A 16,503-nucleotide genomic window follows, 5' to 3' on the forward strand; every position below is an offset into this window, starting at 1 on the left:
GAATTGATTATTTAATTGTTCATACTTTTCTCATTGTTACCATTGTTACTTTCACTACATCCGTAGTTACTTTCACTATTCTCACTATCATTATTATAACTGTCACTACTCCCACATTACTACCGCTAATTTTATTAATCTCGTTGCTACTACTATTACTTTTACTACATTTATTTAATGTATAATTCTATGATGATACTAATTAATTCCATAAGTGGGGCATGTTAATTTTAAGGAAAATCACTATATTCTTGTATTTTCTAAATATAATTACTTTAATTTAATGTAATTTCCATAAATATTTTTTATCAAGGAATCTGTATATTATACTTTTACCCAAAACTATATAATATTTACATTGAGATCCCTTTATCAGGTCCATCACACGGTGCTATCGATTTAAAACTATATAATATAATTAATTTGTATAGATTTCTTTAATTACATTGAAGTCCCTTGGTTTCTGGAATTAATATATAGTATTGATTGATTTCGAGATATTTATTTCTTTGTTCAATATCTTTCATAGTATGAAAATATGAAATAGACGTTGTTTAGGTTGTTAGAAAGGGTCACAAAACTCGTGACATACTCAAAAACAATGATTTAATTGAGTCAGTCAAATTAAGTAACGTCACTTATTAATGTGGGAAATTAAATGAAGTGAAACTTAGAAAGATTGTATAACACCAACTTGAGCAATAAACAAAACTTGTAGTAAATCTAATTTTCGAAAACAAAAATTATAAAAACAGTAACTTTGATATTTGAAGTTTTATCTAATGCCGATTTCATTTTGTAAGGTATTCGTAAATTTATCGGAGTAAAATGATTCATCTAAGGAAATGAGTTTTTACTTCCTCATCATCTTCAACGAATAATTCACTTGGATAAATCACTTCCGTAAACTCATTTAATCGAAGTGATTTATCCAAGTGAATTATTCGTCCATTTTCACCGAAGTGTTTATCCACTTGAGTAACTTGATATTCAGAAATTAGCAAGGCACCAAGATGTTAAAAGATGACAATTTTTCGGTGAAATTAAAGCAGAAGAATGATCTCCCGTCACCAAAACAGGATTTATAAAAGCGCACGAAATCGACATAAATTAACATGAAACGCGAGCATATAGAAATACACTGTTGTAAGAAGCATCAAACAATTTCTGCGGAAGGGGGTGAAAATAAAAAGGCGCTCTGCACGCTTTGTAGTAAGAGGACGTTTACATCAAAACCAGCGGATTCCCTGCATACGATTACTGATATAGTCCCAACCATTCTCACAGGTCACACCAATCTTGAAGTAGGTTCTTCCGGTGATTGTACGATCCAAAGATGAATCTGATGCAAATAAATAGATGTCTCCGACATGATATTATTGATTAAGCAGTTTCCTCAACGACCGGAGTTTGCATGAACAGGTACTGCAATCAAAAACAAGAATGAGCATCTCACATTCAAATAATAACACCATTTGGTTGTCCCAGTTCGAGTCAGGTTTGACTACTGCATTCTGCGGAATCAAACAGTTCATGCATGTTCATGCGAACACTTGACTTATCTTAGTGGTGATGGGGTACGGAACACAGTTCATGCATGTAGACCTGTACTCGGGCCGGGCTAGGGCCGGGACGGGATGGCCAGGGGGCGGACCGGGCTCTCCTGGTCAGACCCGGGCCAGGCCAGGGGGTGCGGGCTTGGCCGGGCTGGGATATACTTGACCCGTGCCAGGTCTGGCGGGCCAAGGGCGGGCTGGCGGGCCTAAACAATTTTTTATTTTTTGCTAAAATGGCGGGGCAGGACGGGCCGGGCTGGAATTTTAGGACCCGGGCCAGGCCCGAGCCAACGGCGGGCCAAGACTGTGTCAGGTCAAGCTGCATAAAAATAACGGGCCAAGGCGGGCCGGGTCGGGTCAGCCCGTGCTGATGGCCAGCTCTACATGCATGTTTATGCGACTAAGAGAATCAATACCTCGAAAGATTTGCCTGATTTCTCAAACTCGAGCATGCTGAGCGCAACTTCACAGCTCTGTGAGACAATAGGTTCGGAGTCCTTGGCGAATTGCTCAAGAAGTGCTATACTTGCTTCATCTACAGAACCCAGAAAGAGTTAAAGTTACCAAAAAGTATACGGGTGTTTTGACCGAAACAAGCCAGGCAAACAAAATCAATGCTTTAATTAACATAGGTACCCTTAATGAATCTCGAGTGCTAAACTTTCAAAAGCAAACTATTTTCTGTCTCCAAAACCTTGCTCGCAATATAGCAGGTAAGGGCCATGGAATTAACTAAAGGATTTGAAGGTTATCTTGAGCGGTAACCGCAGTTTGATACGTTTTGCCAGCAATTACGGAGTGACAAGGGATATTAGCCCACAAAGACCGATTCTACTAAATTAAGTAACAATTTTGGTGTTCTCCAAGAAGTCTGAAGATGGTCATAACCAGCTCACCTGCGATGGAGCCAAGAGCTTCGGCAGCTTCATGTCTAACCATTGGATGCTCAGCAACATCTTTTAGGACACTAACAAGGGCAGTTGATGCTGCTTTATTTTGCATTTGACCAAGCACGTAAGCAACCTGTTTTCAGAGAAGCATGTCATTCAGTTACGATAAAACACACAAGGTACAACCAATATATTGTACGCAGATGTAGGAGAAAAGGCAAGGGGGGAGGGAAATGAATGTATGATGTCTTTCTTCGGAATATTTCCTATGTGGATGTATTTTAATTTGACATGGGGATACCAAAAATTTGAACTTTCTGAAGTTCAAGAGCCATAAACTGAGGAGATGACACAGGAAGATGTTCCTTCGGCATCTAATTCAGTTGTAATTCCTTCGGAACCTAGGAGATCAGGTAGAATTAGGTAGAATTAGTCGCCAGCCTGATAGATATCTAGGAGTTATCGAAGAGGATGGTGATTATGACGTGTTGCTTTTAGAAAGTGACGAACCTGTAACCTACAAAGCGGCTATATCTAGTCCCGACTCAAAACAATGGCTTGAGGCCATGCGATCCGAAATGGATTCCATGTAGCGAAAAACTCCCTTTATTTTTTCTAACACTACTTCTACCGTTCAAAGTGCAGTATTCATTTAACAAATTATAAATTTACAATATGACATGCTGAACACGTGCTAGAGTATATACAAACCTCGTGGCGTAGTAAAGCACTATTAGCACTCAGGGAATCAACAATAGCAGAAATGGCTTCATCTCCTCCTTGGTTGCGGAGAGCAAACAAGGCGGCATAACGCTCGTACATATGCTTGTCTTCATCCAATAGCATGTCCCTTTAAAATTCAAAAAGATGCTCAAATTTGCAAGCTCAGGCTAGATTATTGACAAATACAGTGATACAGAGTTACAAACTGCACTGAGAAGATGCTCAAACATGCAAGCTCAGGCTAGATAAATATAACTACACAAACCTTAGATCAGAGACGGAAGTACAAGAAGCTGGAGCAGCTGGATCAACAGATAAATAAGGTGATGCCCCTCTATCATTAGAATCAGTATTTTTCATTTCCTCGATTCTATGCAAAGCCAATTCACATGTTTCTCTAACCTCCGGAGCTGGATCAGAAGAAAGGCTTTTTTTCAAAAGCGGAACATTCGTCTCCAGACCTATTGCTCCAAGAGCCTCGGCAGCCTACACACACCAAAAAAAAACATGCAGAATAAATAAGAATATGATGAGTACTACCCCATGTAAATGAGAAAACAAGTACTAGCTCCCATTTATAAGTTCCCATCTGACTTTCATTGTCAATCAATGTCGATTTCCATTAATTTCTCAAAATATATGTATAGAAATACGGTAAAATTTGTAAGGCATGATGGATCAAAACAAAATTTTCCACATTATAATTTTAAAAAGCAGATGATGTTGCATAATATGAGAAATATTAATCAAAGTTGACATCACTTGACCGCAAGAGTTAAATGGGAGCGATATAAATATGATCTAGGAGTTACTCCACTTGTTAGCTGTTTCACCTCATGCCGAACGATTGGATGTAAAGAGAAGTCATTGAGAATGGACTCTAAGGCAGGGATTGCTTCTGTATCTTGCATTTGACCCAACGCGAATGCTGCTTCATGAGCCAACAAATTTGAACAATCTCTAGTAGCTGCAATTGGATGTGGTTAACCCACAAACAGCAACGCACAAATCAGAACAACACACTGACAATTACTAGAATACATAAAAAGGGGACTACGGATTGCTGAGATTCTGAGCAAACACTTCTATAAAGATAAAAAATTTCCACAGAGGAGTTGAAGACATTTTATGTAGACAAAAGCCCAAGAAAGAAACAAATCGAGTTAAACTAAAATCAGCCAGCATTCATAAGCTAGATAGACATTTTATGGAGGTTTTTACATTCAATCCAGTTAAACTCCCATTGCCAATTGTTTTGTAATAGAGCCTCTTTTGGCCTTACGAAGCGGACTTACTCTTCCTTGTGGCTCACTGGCCCTGGCATAAGCCCGCTCAGCTGGTGATTTCAAATGTGAAATCAGTGCTTATTACCCAAAAGAGACAAGCTTCCTCTAGTGTTATTTCCATTTTCGAACCGTCATCAATCTCACATATAATATTCAAACCGTACCTTATACAATCAGTCGAAGCATTCCTTTTAGGAGTAGCCAGGGTTTAAAAATGGAAAGTTGGGGAAGGAAAGAACTCTGATTGCCCTTTAGTAAAGGTAGGCAGAATAAGGGTGGGTGCTAAGGACGGGAAACATTGGGAGCTAAACCTACCAACAACAACTACATTACCCCAATGCCTCAATGGCTCCCGCAATTCGGGGATAAACCTACCAAATAAACAAAAATTAGAAACCTAATCTACGAATATCTACCATCTAGCACTAGATGTTTGAGATGGAGCAGCTAGTGACTTCAACATCAACTAAGTAGCTAAGAACTCCAACCAATTCAAGCTAAATCAAGTGTGCCTAGTTTTGTCATCACACACATCGCTTCGATCTTGGAAGGTTGAATGGTTGATAACTAGTGGTGCTACGGCTAACCAAAGACTTAAATGAGTAGGCATCACTATAAAGAGCAACCAAGATAGCAACCAAGGTTACTTCAACTTCAAAGGAGAGTAACTCCTATACACACTAGTGTCAAAGATGTCACCAAAAAAACAAGATTAGACCCACATTTCATATACATATACAAGCATGGTTTTCGACTCCAAGGGTGTGTTTGGATAACAACAAAGGAGGGAAAGGGAGAGGAGGGAAGAGAAAGGGAGGGAAGGGAAGGGGAGGTCGAATGGGGTGTGGTGTTTGGATACAATTTCCATCCAAATCTTTCCTATTATGGAGTGGAGAGGTTTTGGTTTGCTATCCAAAGAAGGGATTTTAAATCCCCTACTCTTCCTTCCTTTCCTTTCCCTCCAAATCCCTCAATCCAAACACACCCTAAAGAGGAAAAACTCAACTCGTCAAACTTCTTTCTCGGAAGCAACATTTCCAAAATGACTTATAATTGTATTTCGAAATTAGATGTGATATTTCCCTCTGTCCTAATCATTTGACTACCTTTCGTGAGTAGCATTGTAATCAAAGGTAAACAAGTGATCAAAATTCGGCCACATATCTCCAAAGGAACACCAAATAACCACTAGTGTGTAAATGAAGTGAGCCCGTTCGACAATACCTCAAAATCAACTCCATCAATGTCTTAACACACACCACATTAACAATCAGACACAATTCACCAAAGGAACAACAAATAACCACCACTCCCCTAGTGTGTAAATGAGGTGAGCCCACTCGACAATCCCTCAAAATCGATTCCATCAATGTTTTAACCCGATCACAAGTTCGAGTCTTCGACAATCCTTGGCCAAATACACCAAACAAGCTATAACACCCCACATGAACAATCAAACACAATTCACCAACACAAATAAACAATTTCAAATTGCAATGTCAAATACCACCTTTGATTAAAATATTGATCACAAAGAATATAAAAGGTAAACAGATGACGGGCACAAATGGAATAACACAGCCAATACCCTACTAAGAAAAAGTAAGCCCAAATACTCGGGTAAGGCGGTCTTTCACAAGTATATTGTAAAACGGGTTCTTTTAATAACTACGAAGAAAGCGAAAAAAAGTAAGAACCTTGGATAAGAGCAAGACGAGGAAGGTGACCACGAAGATTACGAAGAGAGAAAAGAGCCCTGAAACGTTCTGAAATTGGTTGTTTTTCATCTAAAAGTCTGTCACATAAAAACTTTACTGTTTCTTCTGTTGCTCCAAATGAACCCATCTCCTTCAAACACCAATTACAACAATAAAGATTGAAACTTTATTTGTGAAATAGCAATTTAAAAAAGATTGGAACTTTGTTTGTGAAACAATTGTGTGAAAAAAATGCAGGGATTATTAATTGATTTTATTTGATGAATGGGGAATCAAGAATAGAGTGAAAAAAGTTGAAGGATGAAGAATTAGATGCCCAATTGCCCAGTTCAAATTGAGTGATAATGTTCAGGGTTTTAATCTTTTTGAGTCTTATTTTTCTGAAAAGTCCAATTAATATGGGATTAGTGAGGAACTGAGAAGCAAGCAAATTCCGTCTTAAACTTAAAACGGGTTGAATATAATAGCTCAGATAAAAAGATGATGTCAAGGGTGTAGAGACTAACAAACTGTGATGCTACTCTTTGACCCGTTTTCGTCTTAAGACGGCTATTATTGATTTAAATAAACTTTTTTTTTATTTAACAGTGAGAGAAAATAGAGTCAAGTCATAGCTGATTTAGCAATGGAGTGCCCAACCCTATTAAGATTCCTAGGACAGTGACTTATTGAAATACAATGTAGTTGCGAAAACAAAGATTGCAAGGATAATAAAGATGCTTTAGCAGCTTGATCCATAGTAACATAACCGCAGACTTGAAGGATCAGACTTAGACAGTCAGTAGTTGCATCAATATGACGATAGCCACAGGAAACGGCCTCAGAAATTGCACATTTAAGTGTCATAGCTTCCGCTTGTAAAGATGATTTTGCCCAAAACCTTGAAAAACCCGTTTGAAAGGTAGTACCAAGATTATCTTGAAACAGCCAATCCGCCGTTGCTTTTAAGCTGGAATTCCAAGAAGCATCATACTTTATGCGAATATAAGTCGAACAGAGATGGTTGCCAATGAGAAAGCAAGGATAAAAATTCCGGATATTAGTTGCATCCAGAGCATCTTCATAAACTTATTGAGCAAACCGTGATGCTACTCTTTGAGAATTTAACAAAACCCGCCCAATGTTAAGGTTAAGGGGTAACTCGAATTAAAATGTTTAGGTTAAGGAGTAACTCGAGTCAAATTTTGGTATTTAGAGAGTCATCAATAACAAATCAGAATCCAATATATCATAACCCGACCCAATCCAAATCTTTTATATGGTTAAGGATGATTTCACACGGGTCATTAGTAAGATACCACGAAAATGGGATAGAGAATTCTCCTTCCTTGAAATATACTCTACGGAATAATAAACTCGAAATAACTCGAACCCGACTCGATTAACTCGTTTGCCGGGTCTCCCAAAAGAGTAACATAAAAATGGAAGACTACCTGTCACTTTTAATTTGGCAAAATTTGTTGCCAACCTCCTTTCACATTTCCTGAACCTCCCAGATTCTCAGCTACCCGATTTCCTCTTCAAGGTACTCTTTATCTCTTTTCATCATTCTATTTACTCAATTTTTGGTTTAAATTCTGATTCTGATTGTTTTTGTTTTTATTTCTGTTCATGTTATTTGTTAAATCACCTGAAGCTCCAGTAATAATTGCTCAATTATAACAGTTTGTGATCTCGTCATCTAATCATGAATACCAGAAGGTTTGCTTCTTTTCTTCTCTGATTAATGTTATTTATTGAGATTTTTTATGTTGTGTAATCGGTGGCGGAACCAGGATTTGTAGTTAGGGGGCGAAAATGTTCGGGGTGAACATTAATGAAATAAGGTAAACAAAATAAAAAAACAAAAAAGGTTGAAACTTTTAATTACTCCCTCTGTCCCGGTCATTTGTTGTCCGATTACATTTGTCAATTGTTGTCCTTTCTATTTTAAGTATGAACTTGAAGAGTAATTTGATCATTCACATTCAAATTGGTCAATTTGTCATTTAGTAATTGGCTCCCTCCTCTTTCCTTGGTCTTTGTGCCAAGACGAAAGGACAACAAATGACCGGGATGGAGGGAGTATAATTGATCGTGGCGACTGCCCCTTCTAGGCCGCCACTGATTAAACCAGTAGCGGAACTTAGATTTCTAATTAGGAGGCGATAAATTTGGGGAACTAGTAAAGGAGTACTCTCTCCGTCCCAATCATTTGATATCTTTGATTAAAATACCCCTCACATTGAATATAAAAGGTAAAGAAATGACTGAGACGGAAAAAAGGTAGTGGTAAACTAAAATTAAGATTGAAAAATTATGATTCAAAAGTTTAAATTTTTCATTGTTGCTGCCAGCCATCTTCTTGATCCGCCATTGCGTGTAGTTAGTTTTCATGATTAAGAATTTAAGACTCGCTGATAGTTGTAGTATTGATTCTTGTTGTTTGTGGTAATAGGGTGGTATACTGGTATGTATGGTAGGGGAGTATCGGAAGTAGAAATTTAGCACATGGTACGGGGGAGCCTGTGCGCTAAGCACTCTTCAAACCCAATGGGCACTCGAGTGAGGGGGCGTAATAGGAATAAATATAATAGTTGGACCTTAACCATCACCTTAAGGTTTTGGTTGAGATGGTTCACCTATCAGATAGCAGTTGATCATAGAGTACGGAGTATATAAGATAATATAGGAACGCATCGGTGATTAGGCCATCTTTGATTTTCAAAGTAGGCACTTGTGTAGTTGTGTGGCACAGAAGTAATCGTAGGGTTTCTTGCGATGAGTGGTAACAAATGTAACTCATTGTGACAGAGTCGCTCGTACCTGTCTTAGAAAACTGAATTTGAAAATAGACGTTTGCTATGTTACTTGAGTGTTCAGTTCGAGGAACTTGGCTTTCATGTTCTGCCTCATAGATTACTTTATGCTCGCTTGACTATTAGTTGCCTGGTGTTTATTCTGCATAGTTGACGACTTCATGGTACATAATTGTGTAGCGTTTCTGATATGCATCTGTTTGTGTACTTGCAGGGAACATAGAGGCGCTAGAAATTCTCTTTTTGATGGAATTGAGGAGGGTGGTATTAGGGCATCATCCTCGTACTCATCTCATGAAATCGATGAACATGATAATGATAGCGCACTGGAGGGGTTGCAAGATAGAGTCAACCTCTTGAAAAGAGTAAGTTGTTCATTCATATATGGATTGGCCACATCATTTAGCTTCGGGACTTTTCTCTACTCCCTGAAGTTGGCTGGCCACTTTAGCATCATGTTACAGCCCCTATTTACTTCTTAACATGTATCAGTATTCATTCGGTATTATGTTTTATGTCATCATATTTGATATATATGACGTGAATGTGGATAAATAGTACATGCTGCCGGTGAAATTTGACGTCAATGTATGGTTTCGTTTTTGGTTGATTAAGAATTTTGCTTATAAGATCATCCTGGCTGCTCTGTAATAAATTTTTGTACTCCGTACCATTTACCATTCTTGTACCTTCATCTTGGGCTGGGTTAGAAATTCCGTATTCATGGGCTAAAGGTTGAGCTATTTCCACATTCCAAATATCATCACCTGAAACTATTATAAACTTGGCTGCTAATCCAAGTTTGAAATTTCAAAGTCATATGAGATCCTTGACCCTATGTTACCTGACTCACTCGATCCTAGCAAATCGTGAATCAGTTTGAGCGTATTCTATCATGACACTTACTTGAAATCAATACAACACGCTCTTGTGTATCGGATGTGGCATATTCATAATGAATTAGGCATCGATCCCGTGATCACAGGGTTGAGTATCAAATTTATTTATGTAATCATTGTTAATTATCGTGGTATTGAACAGACGGACATTGTGCTGGATCTATTTGTATTTCTTATACTTTTGGAATGTGTAAAAGTAATTGTTGGTTTACTACTTCTGCAGATAAGTGGTGACATACATGAAGAAGTTGACTCTCATAACCGGATGTTGGATCGAATGGTAGGTTTTGTTTGTCACACTAGTGACTGGTGTTATGTTCAAGCTGTTCATCTTGCTGATATTTCTTTAACGCATATAATTGTTATTTTTGTAGGGAAATGAAATGGACTCATCACGGGGGTTCTTATCAGGAACAATGGATCGGTTCAAACAGGTAAATTTGATGCGCTGTACTACTACCATTGTCACTGTACAACATTGTGCAACCTATGTAACTCCGACACTTCACTTTGGTCGTGTACTCGTGTGTCACATGTCGGACACTTTAAGTATCCGACACGACACTTCGATACTTCATTTTAGACTAAAAATTGAAAACTTAGCGAAAAATAACTGTATCCGACTCTCCAACACCATGTCGTGTCCGATACTCGCAGCATGTCATGTCCGATAGTTGCAACCGAGTTAGGTAAAATAGCGTGCAACTACAATGTCGTGTCTGATACTCGCAGCATGTCATGTCCGAAAAATATTTTGAACTTTCTTGACCTATGGTGTGCTGTACTGAATGATTTTCATTTTTCTCAGGCATTTGAAACCAAATCGAGCCGGAGAATGTTCACTCTTGTGGCCTCATTTGTAATCCTTTTCCTTATTATTTACTATCTTACTAGATGAATCTGTAAGTTGCTGTTAACTATTCGATGTGGCCTTGTGTCTGAACTCTGAAGTGATTGTGTACTTTTCTTGTACGAAGAGACATCGGAACTTCAGATTGTAAAAAAAGAAAAAAAGAAAAAAAAAAGGGAAATTCAAGCCCTAATGAAGGGTGCTTGAGTGTATGAAGTCGTTTCTGAGTCGAATGTATGAAGAAGCCGTTTCTAAGTCGAGTTATTTGACTATGATGCTTCAAATTGAAATCTTACTGTAATACAGTAGTAATAATCTATGAACTTTGTCGAGTCTGTGAGTCGTCAAAACTTGTTGTATCTTAGCTAGGCAAAGTTACTGTTGCCTTCTGAATTCTGATCAGAGCAATGTGCGAATTGGAAACCAATATACGAATATAAGAATTATGAAAAAAAAAAAAAGGGGATAAGCAAAGTTCGGAAAGGCGAGTGGGATTATATATCGTAAAATATAAAATTGAATTCACTTAATTATAACTTTATTATATATTTATATACATAATCAATTCTTGAGCCCCATTTCAAGAGCAGCAAGAGCATTAGGGTCTTCGTCGTCAGGTACGTACCGGCGCCAGAACCAATGAGTCTTCCAAACCGTGCTCATTTCCTCGATGGGGATTCCCTTGGTCTCGGGAAGGAAGAAGTATATGAAGGCTGACATGACGACCACAAAAAACGCGAAGAATATAAACAATCCGAATTTGAGGTGGCAGAGCATGATCAAGAAGATTTGCGCAATTACAAAGGTGAAGAACATGTTGACGGAGACATTGACGCTTTGAGCTGCGGACCTGATCTCCAAGGGGAAGATCTCACTAGGCACCAGCCAACCTAGTGGGCCCCATGACCAAGCGAATGCAGCCACGTAGATGCAAATGAAGAGGACGACAACAATGGCATACCATTCAGGAAGATTTTCTACGACTCCGCTCACTCCGAACTTGATTCCAATGCAAATTGTGACAGCTACTTGGCAAATAAGCATCTGGAGACCGCCTTCAAGAAAAAGAAACCTTCGACCCCACATATCGACACCATAAATGGACACCAAAGTAGCCAAAAAATTAACACCACCCGTAATCATAGCAGACATAAGAGAAGCATTGTCCTTAAAGCCGATGGTTTTAAACAAAACAGGTGCGTAAAACATGATGACATTAATACCAGTGAGTTGTTGGAACAACGGAATGGCGATAGCCATTGTGAGATGAGGCCGGTACTTCCTCTCTAGAAGGTTCCTCCACGGATTCTCAACTTGCTTAGACGTCTCACTCGCGGCCATTAAGTCCTTAAACTCGGCTTCCACATCTTCAACCCCTCGAATCCTCTTAAGCTTTATGATAGCCTCATCATGCTTTCCACGCTCAATCAAAGAGTTTGGAGTGTCTGGAAGAAGAAGGGCACCGACGCTAATAATAATAGCCGGTATCATGGCACCTCCTAAACTAAATCTCCAACCCTAATCATCGATCTTCGTGAAAAAATAGTTGAGCACGTTGGCAATCAAAATACCAACGGTGATCAAGAGTTGGAAACCAATGTTGAGTGCTCCTCTGTACTTGTAAGGAGCCATCTCTGATAGGTACAGTGGTACCGACTGATTCGCAAATCCAATCCCGAAACCAAGTAAAATACGTCCGAGAATAAGCATGCCAACGTTCAAAGCTAAGGCATTAATTAAAGCGCCGGCACAAAAGATAAGACCACCTGATAACATCGACAACCTTCGTCCTCCGAACTTCCTAGTGATAGTCGATGCAACCAAGGACGATAATAGAGCAGCCAAGTACAAAGACGATGTAAACAAAGTTAACGGTACACTGTTAAACTTACAATACTGGTTTGTACCTTTAACTGCATTCTGTTTTCGGTATACATCAGGAAGAACTTACTTAAGAACATTGGCATGGATGTCACTCCTCCGGAAATTCCGAGGTCGTAACCGAAGATCAGGCCACCCATTGCAGCTACTATGCATGAAAGAAAGACGTAACAAGTCAGTTTCCAGGGTATTAATAATGAGATTAGATGATTAAAATTGTGTGTATAAGGGTGTGTATATATAGTTTTTACTGTTTCCTAATTTTTTTAAGGCAAATTTTCTACTATATTAGTTTAGGTGTTACAATTTCTCGTTTAGTTTTTTACTGTTTTGGTGTTTCCTAATTTTTTTTAGTAAGTTTCCTAGTATATAAGTTGCCTAAACTTTTTTAAAATAGTAAGATTTTGGAAAGACGACATTCTCCGTACTCTTTCGTTACGTACATTCTTACGTAGTTGCTTTTTTATGGCCGGTTGTATCGGGTCGGGTTTCGGGCATATCAGGTCGGGTTCCTCGGGTCGGGTCAGCTTTTGCCAGCTCTACCTAGAACGCAGGCACGCAGCAGTGCGATGGTCTCAGAGACTCACACTCTTGCCGAATGTCACTTGACTTTCAAAAATAGGTCTTGTTCAATTGCGTAAATTATTTTTGAAAATAAATGACTCTTGGTAAAAACTTGAGTGGAAATAATGGGGAAAATTAGAAAAGAAAAAAAAGGATACTAATTATTAAAAGTAATGCACCAGCCGGGAATCGAACCCGGGTCTGTACCGTGGCAGGGTACTATTCTACCACTAGACCACTGGTGCTTTGATGTTAAATTGTTATATTAAGATTATTAAGTAGTGTCGTCGTTTGGAGTTGGTTTTGTGTGCAACAATTCATAAAGTTGGTTATGTCCATCATCCTAGTTTTTTTTAATACTTACTTAAACTTAGGGTGCGCATAAATATACTCATAAAATTTATTGGAACACTTGAATTATAAGTGATAGACGAAAATATCCCTTCTAGTAATTATAATTATAATATTATAATTACTGATTTACTGTATTTATCAAATTGAAAATTAAAGGACAAACCAGTCATATAAAACATAAAACTAGTATCCCAGAACATATCGGTAGCGTATTTAGTGCCACCCTTAATTATACATCTAATATGGTCTTACATCCTTACAAGCAACCTACTCATCATCTCTTCTTCGTAATTACATGATGTAAAAAACCAAAATTGATTACATAATCATACAAATTTTTTAATAGACAAACGAAATAAACTAATCTTTTATACAAAAGTAATTTAATGTAACCCTTGTAACTATGACGCGACTAACTTTTGAACGTCCTGAACGATGAGACTGTCTCATGCAATAATGCAAAGTACTTGAAGTTATAATTATGACATGCGAGTTTAACTCAATTACCATGGATAATGACCAAGACGAAGCTCAAGATCGACCTCTTCATCATCTTGAACCCGTCTTCCATGAAACCGACCTTTGGAGCTAGACAGACCGCCATTGTTATGATATTGACTTGAGCTAAGATAACTCTTATTAGTAGAGGATAAAAACAATCTTGTAGTCGTATTATTATCGCGATTAATAATATAATCGTCTTCTAATGACATTATTTCCTCATTATTATTGCTACTTGGTTTATCATCGACCGTAGAATAGTTGATAGGCTTATTATGGACCGTTGTCGAAGCTCTATCTTTCCTATGGATGTTCATATGCCCTCCTAAAGCTTGAGCTGTCGTAAACCCTCTTCGACAAAACACACAATCGTACGATCTTATACCTTGGTTATCTTCATTGTTGAAGCTCATACTTGTTTTGAGATTATATATGGTATTGAGTTTTAATTAGAAGTAGTAAATTAGGATTATATTAGAGATAAGTGTGTTAGTTACAAATTAGAAGGTCATGTTATATAAAGGGTGCATAGAAGTTAGTCATTCTGTCCTGGTCAATTATTGTCCTTTGGTTTTGACATAAAGACCGAGGAAAAAGAAGGAGGTTAATTAAATGATAAGTGAACCAAATTGTTTTTGAATGATCAAATTATTCATTAAATTTATTCTTAAAATCGAAAAGATAATAATTGACGACTGAGACATTTAAAAATGAAATAGGACAATAAATAACGAGGAGAAGGAGTATTATTATATTTGGAGTAGATCGAGATGAAAGGTAGTGAAAGGGACAATGAGGGTTAGGAAAGGTTAGTAATAATATCGATGTGATGTACGAGTAACTAGTTTTCTTTATTTTGCAATAGAATAAAGTCAATCCGTTATTGGTAAATTTACAAATTCTCATCCAATAGTTTTAAGCGAGTAAAATGGATCATTTACTTTCAAAAAGGAGGTTGAAGTTTCGTTGGTGAGTTGAATTTAAGGCTGAATTTTGATCAAGTTATAAATATTGTCTCGTAGCTTTATCAGCTAAGTTATCCACGACCGTGATTTTGAATAGTATGTCAGGGAGGCATCTGATCAGTGTTGGATATTTAGGTCGATAATGATTAAACGTCGCTACAATGTCACTACATACAATATAGCCGAGTATGGCACAAGTATACGACGGGTTAAACATTGACAAATAGTTAACCCCCTCAAAATCATTAAAAATATATTATTATTGAACATAATTAACATTATGTTTCCCGACCACTCTTATGAATTTATTGTTTGTTATTTTATTTTTTTGGTTGCCAAAAAAAATAAAAATATCAACATTGCATGGATTTATAATATCATTCGATAAAATTAATCATCAACAATACAATAGAGTAGGTATTTACACCTAAGTTAGAACTTAATTGGAGACGTATGTCTCATGCAGTCATGCATGCATTATCCCGCGTGCTACTGCGTAGGTATATGTTACCTTGTTACCTTTTTAATGTTTGCCAAAAATAATTTTAATTTAATTATGAAATTAAATTAATGTAAAACATGGCCACCTCAAAAAACAGTCATTGTTGAATGCCATCATAATTCATAACCCATTATTGTATTTTTAACAATGTGACATACTAATAGTCAATAGTTATTACGTAGTTTGTTAGTTGTTACACAAACAAAAAAATATTATTCGGTAAGTCAACAAATAATCCGTAATATGATAGTCATATATCCTCTTAGTTCTGATTACTAAATTATTTTTTTATGAGCGATATTTTAATTAAGATAAATACATAATTAATTAAAATGGATAAATTAATCCTATATTATTCCGTATGTATATATCCATCTTACAATTGTTGATATAATGTATGTTTGTATAGCTCATTTCTTTTTTTATGTTCGCTCCCTGAGCTTTTCTTCATAAGGTAAATAAACTAGACTGATATTATAAAATAAGTTTAGTCGTCTTGTCTTTACAGATCACAATAAAGGAAAGCGGATGATTCTTGTTTGGGAGAATGAATAATGAGAGGTGGTTGAGTTTGAATTGGTGGTGTGTGGTGGTGTGGTGGTAGTGGTGTGTCGAATGGTATGTGGTGGTAGGGTGTGTCGAATATGCATGTAGATCTGGTTGTGATGCGGATTTCGAGTGGTAAGGATAGGTTGGGACCGCCTTGTGCGTGGTTGGTATGGGATCTTCGGTGGGGCGGGTCTAGGGTGGTCGTTGGTTTGGTTCTGATGATTTTTTTTTTTCACATTTTTATATTTAAGAAGAAGATGATGATGATGGGGGGTTTGAGGATTTAGGTATTAAATGCTTGTTTAGTAGATTAATTAAGGATTTAGATAATAAGACTAACGGTGTTATGACGGAAGTTTGGGAAAGGGTATTTTGGGAAAGAAAAAGATAAACACAGGGGTACCATGTATAGAAACTTAAAATGAGGGGCACCATGTGTAATCTGACAAAGTTCGAGGATACCATGG

General features: G+C 37.4%; 2 protein-coding genes, 1 non-coding gene and 1 pseudogene across 3 annotated transcripts; 1 reads left to right on the forward strand and 3 right to left on the reverse strand.

Moving 5' to 3' along the window:
• Positions 1-1,081: 1,081 nt before the first annotated feature.
• Positions 1,082-6,704, reverse strand: LOC141652503 (deoxyhypusine hydroxylase-B). Its single transcript, XM_074460009.1, has 7 exons — positions 6,153-6,704; positions 4,003-4,136; positions 3,435-3,655; positions 3,158-3,296; positions 2,453-2,579; positions 1,973-2,091; positions 1,082-1,425 (listed from the first exon to the last, which is right to left on the reverse strand). Exons 1-7 carry the CDS (start codon positions 6,298-6,300, stop codon positions 1,384-1,386), a joined length of 930 nt encoding a protein of 309 aa, XP_074316110.1. The 5' UTR covers positions 6,301-6,704; the 3' UTR covers positions 1,082-1,383.
• Positions 6,705-7,603: 899 nt separating this feature from the next.
• LOC141652504 (bet1-like SNARE 1-1) lies at positions 7,604-11,070 on the forward strand. Its single transcript, XM_074460011.1, has 7 exons — positions 7,604-7,698; positions 7,810-7,874; positions 9,186-9,336; positions 10,094-10,150; positions 10,245-10,304; positions 10,679-10,975; positions 11,027-11,070. Exons 2-6 carry the CDS (start codon positions 7,861-7,863, stop codon positions 10,766-10,768), a joined length of 372 nt encoding a protein of 123 aa, XP_074316112.1. The 5' UTR covers positions 7,604-7,698; positions 7,810-7,860; the 3' UTR covers positions 10,769-10,975; positions 11,027-11,070.
• A 211-nt stretch (positions 11,071-11,281) lies between these two features.
• On the reverse strand, positions 11,282-14,123 carry LOC141653881 (sugar carrier protein C-like; annotated as a pseudogene).
• TRNAG-GCC (transfer RNA glycine (anticodon GCC)) lies at positions 13,340-13,410 on the reverse strand. Its single transcript has one exon. It is a non-coding gene; the product is annotated as a tRNA-Gly (tRNA).
• Positions 14,124-16,503: the final 2,380 nt, after the last annotated feature.

Source organism: Silene latifolia, chromosome 4 (assembly GCF_048544455.1).
Source record: "Silene latifolia isolate original U9 population chromosome 4, ASM4854445v1, whole genome shotgun sequence".
Lineage (NCBI taxonomy): Eukaryota > Viridiplantae > Streptophyta > Magnoliopsida > Caryophyllales > Caryophyllaceae > Silene > Silene latifolia.

Excerpts from the sequence above, each read along its gene's own strand:
- LOC141652503 (XM_074460009.1), bottom strand. The coding sequence starts at position 6,300 with ATGGGTTCATTTGGAGCAACAGAAGAAACAGTAAAGTTTTTATGTGAC. Across the intron at positions 3,656-4,002 it reads ATCCAATCGTTCGGCATGAG|GCTGCCGAGGCTCTTGGAGC; the intron begins GTGAAACAGCTA and ends TGGTGTGTGTAG. Across the intron at positions 1,426-1,972 it reads AATCAGGCAAATCTTTCGAG|TACCTGTTCATGCAAACTCC; the intron begins GTATTGATTCTC and ends TTTTGATTGCAG.
- LOC141652504 (XM_074460011.1), top strand. Across the intron at positions 10,151-10,244 it reads ACCGGATGTTGGATCGAATG|GGAAATGAAATGGACTCATC; the intron begins GTAGGTTTTGTT and ends TTATTTTTGTAG. Across the intron at positions 10,305-10,678 it reads CAATGGATCGGTTCAAACAG|GCATTTGAAACCAAATCGAG; the intron begins GTAAATTTGATG and ends CATTTTTCTCAG.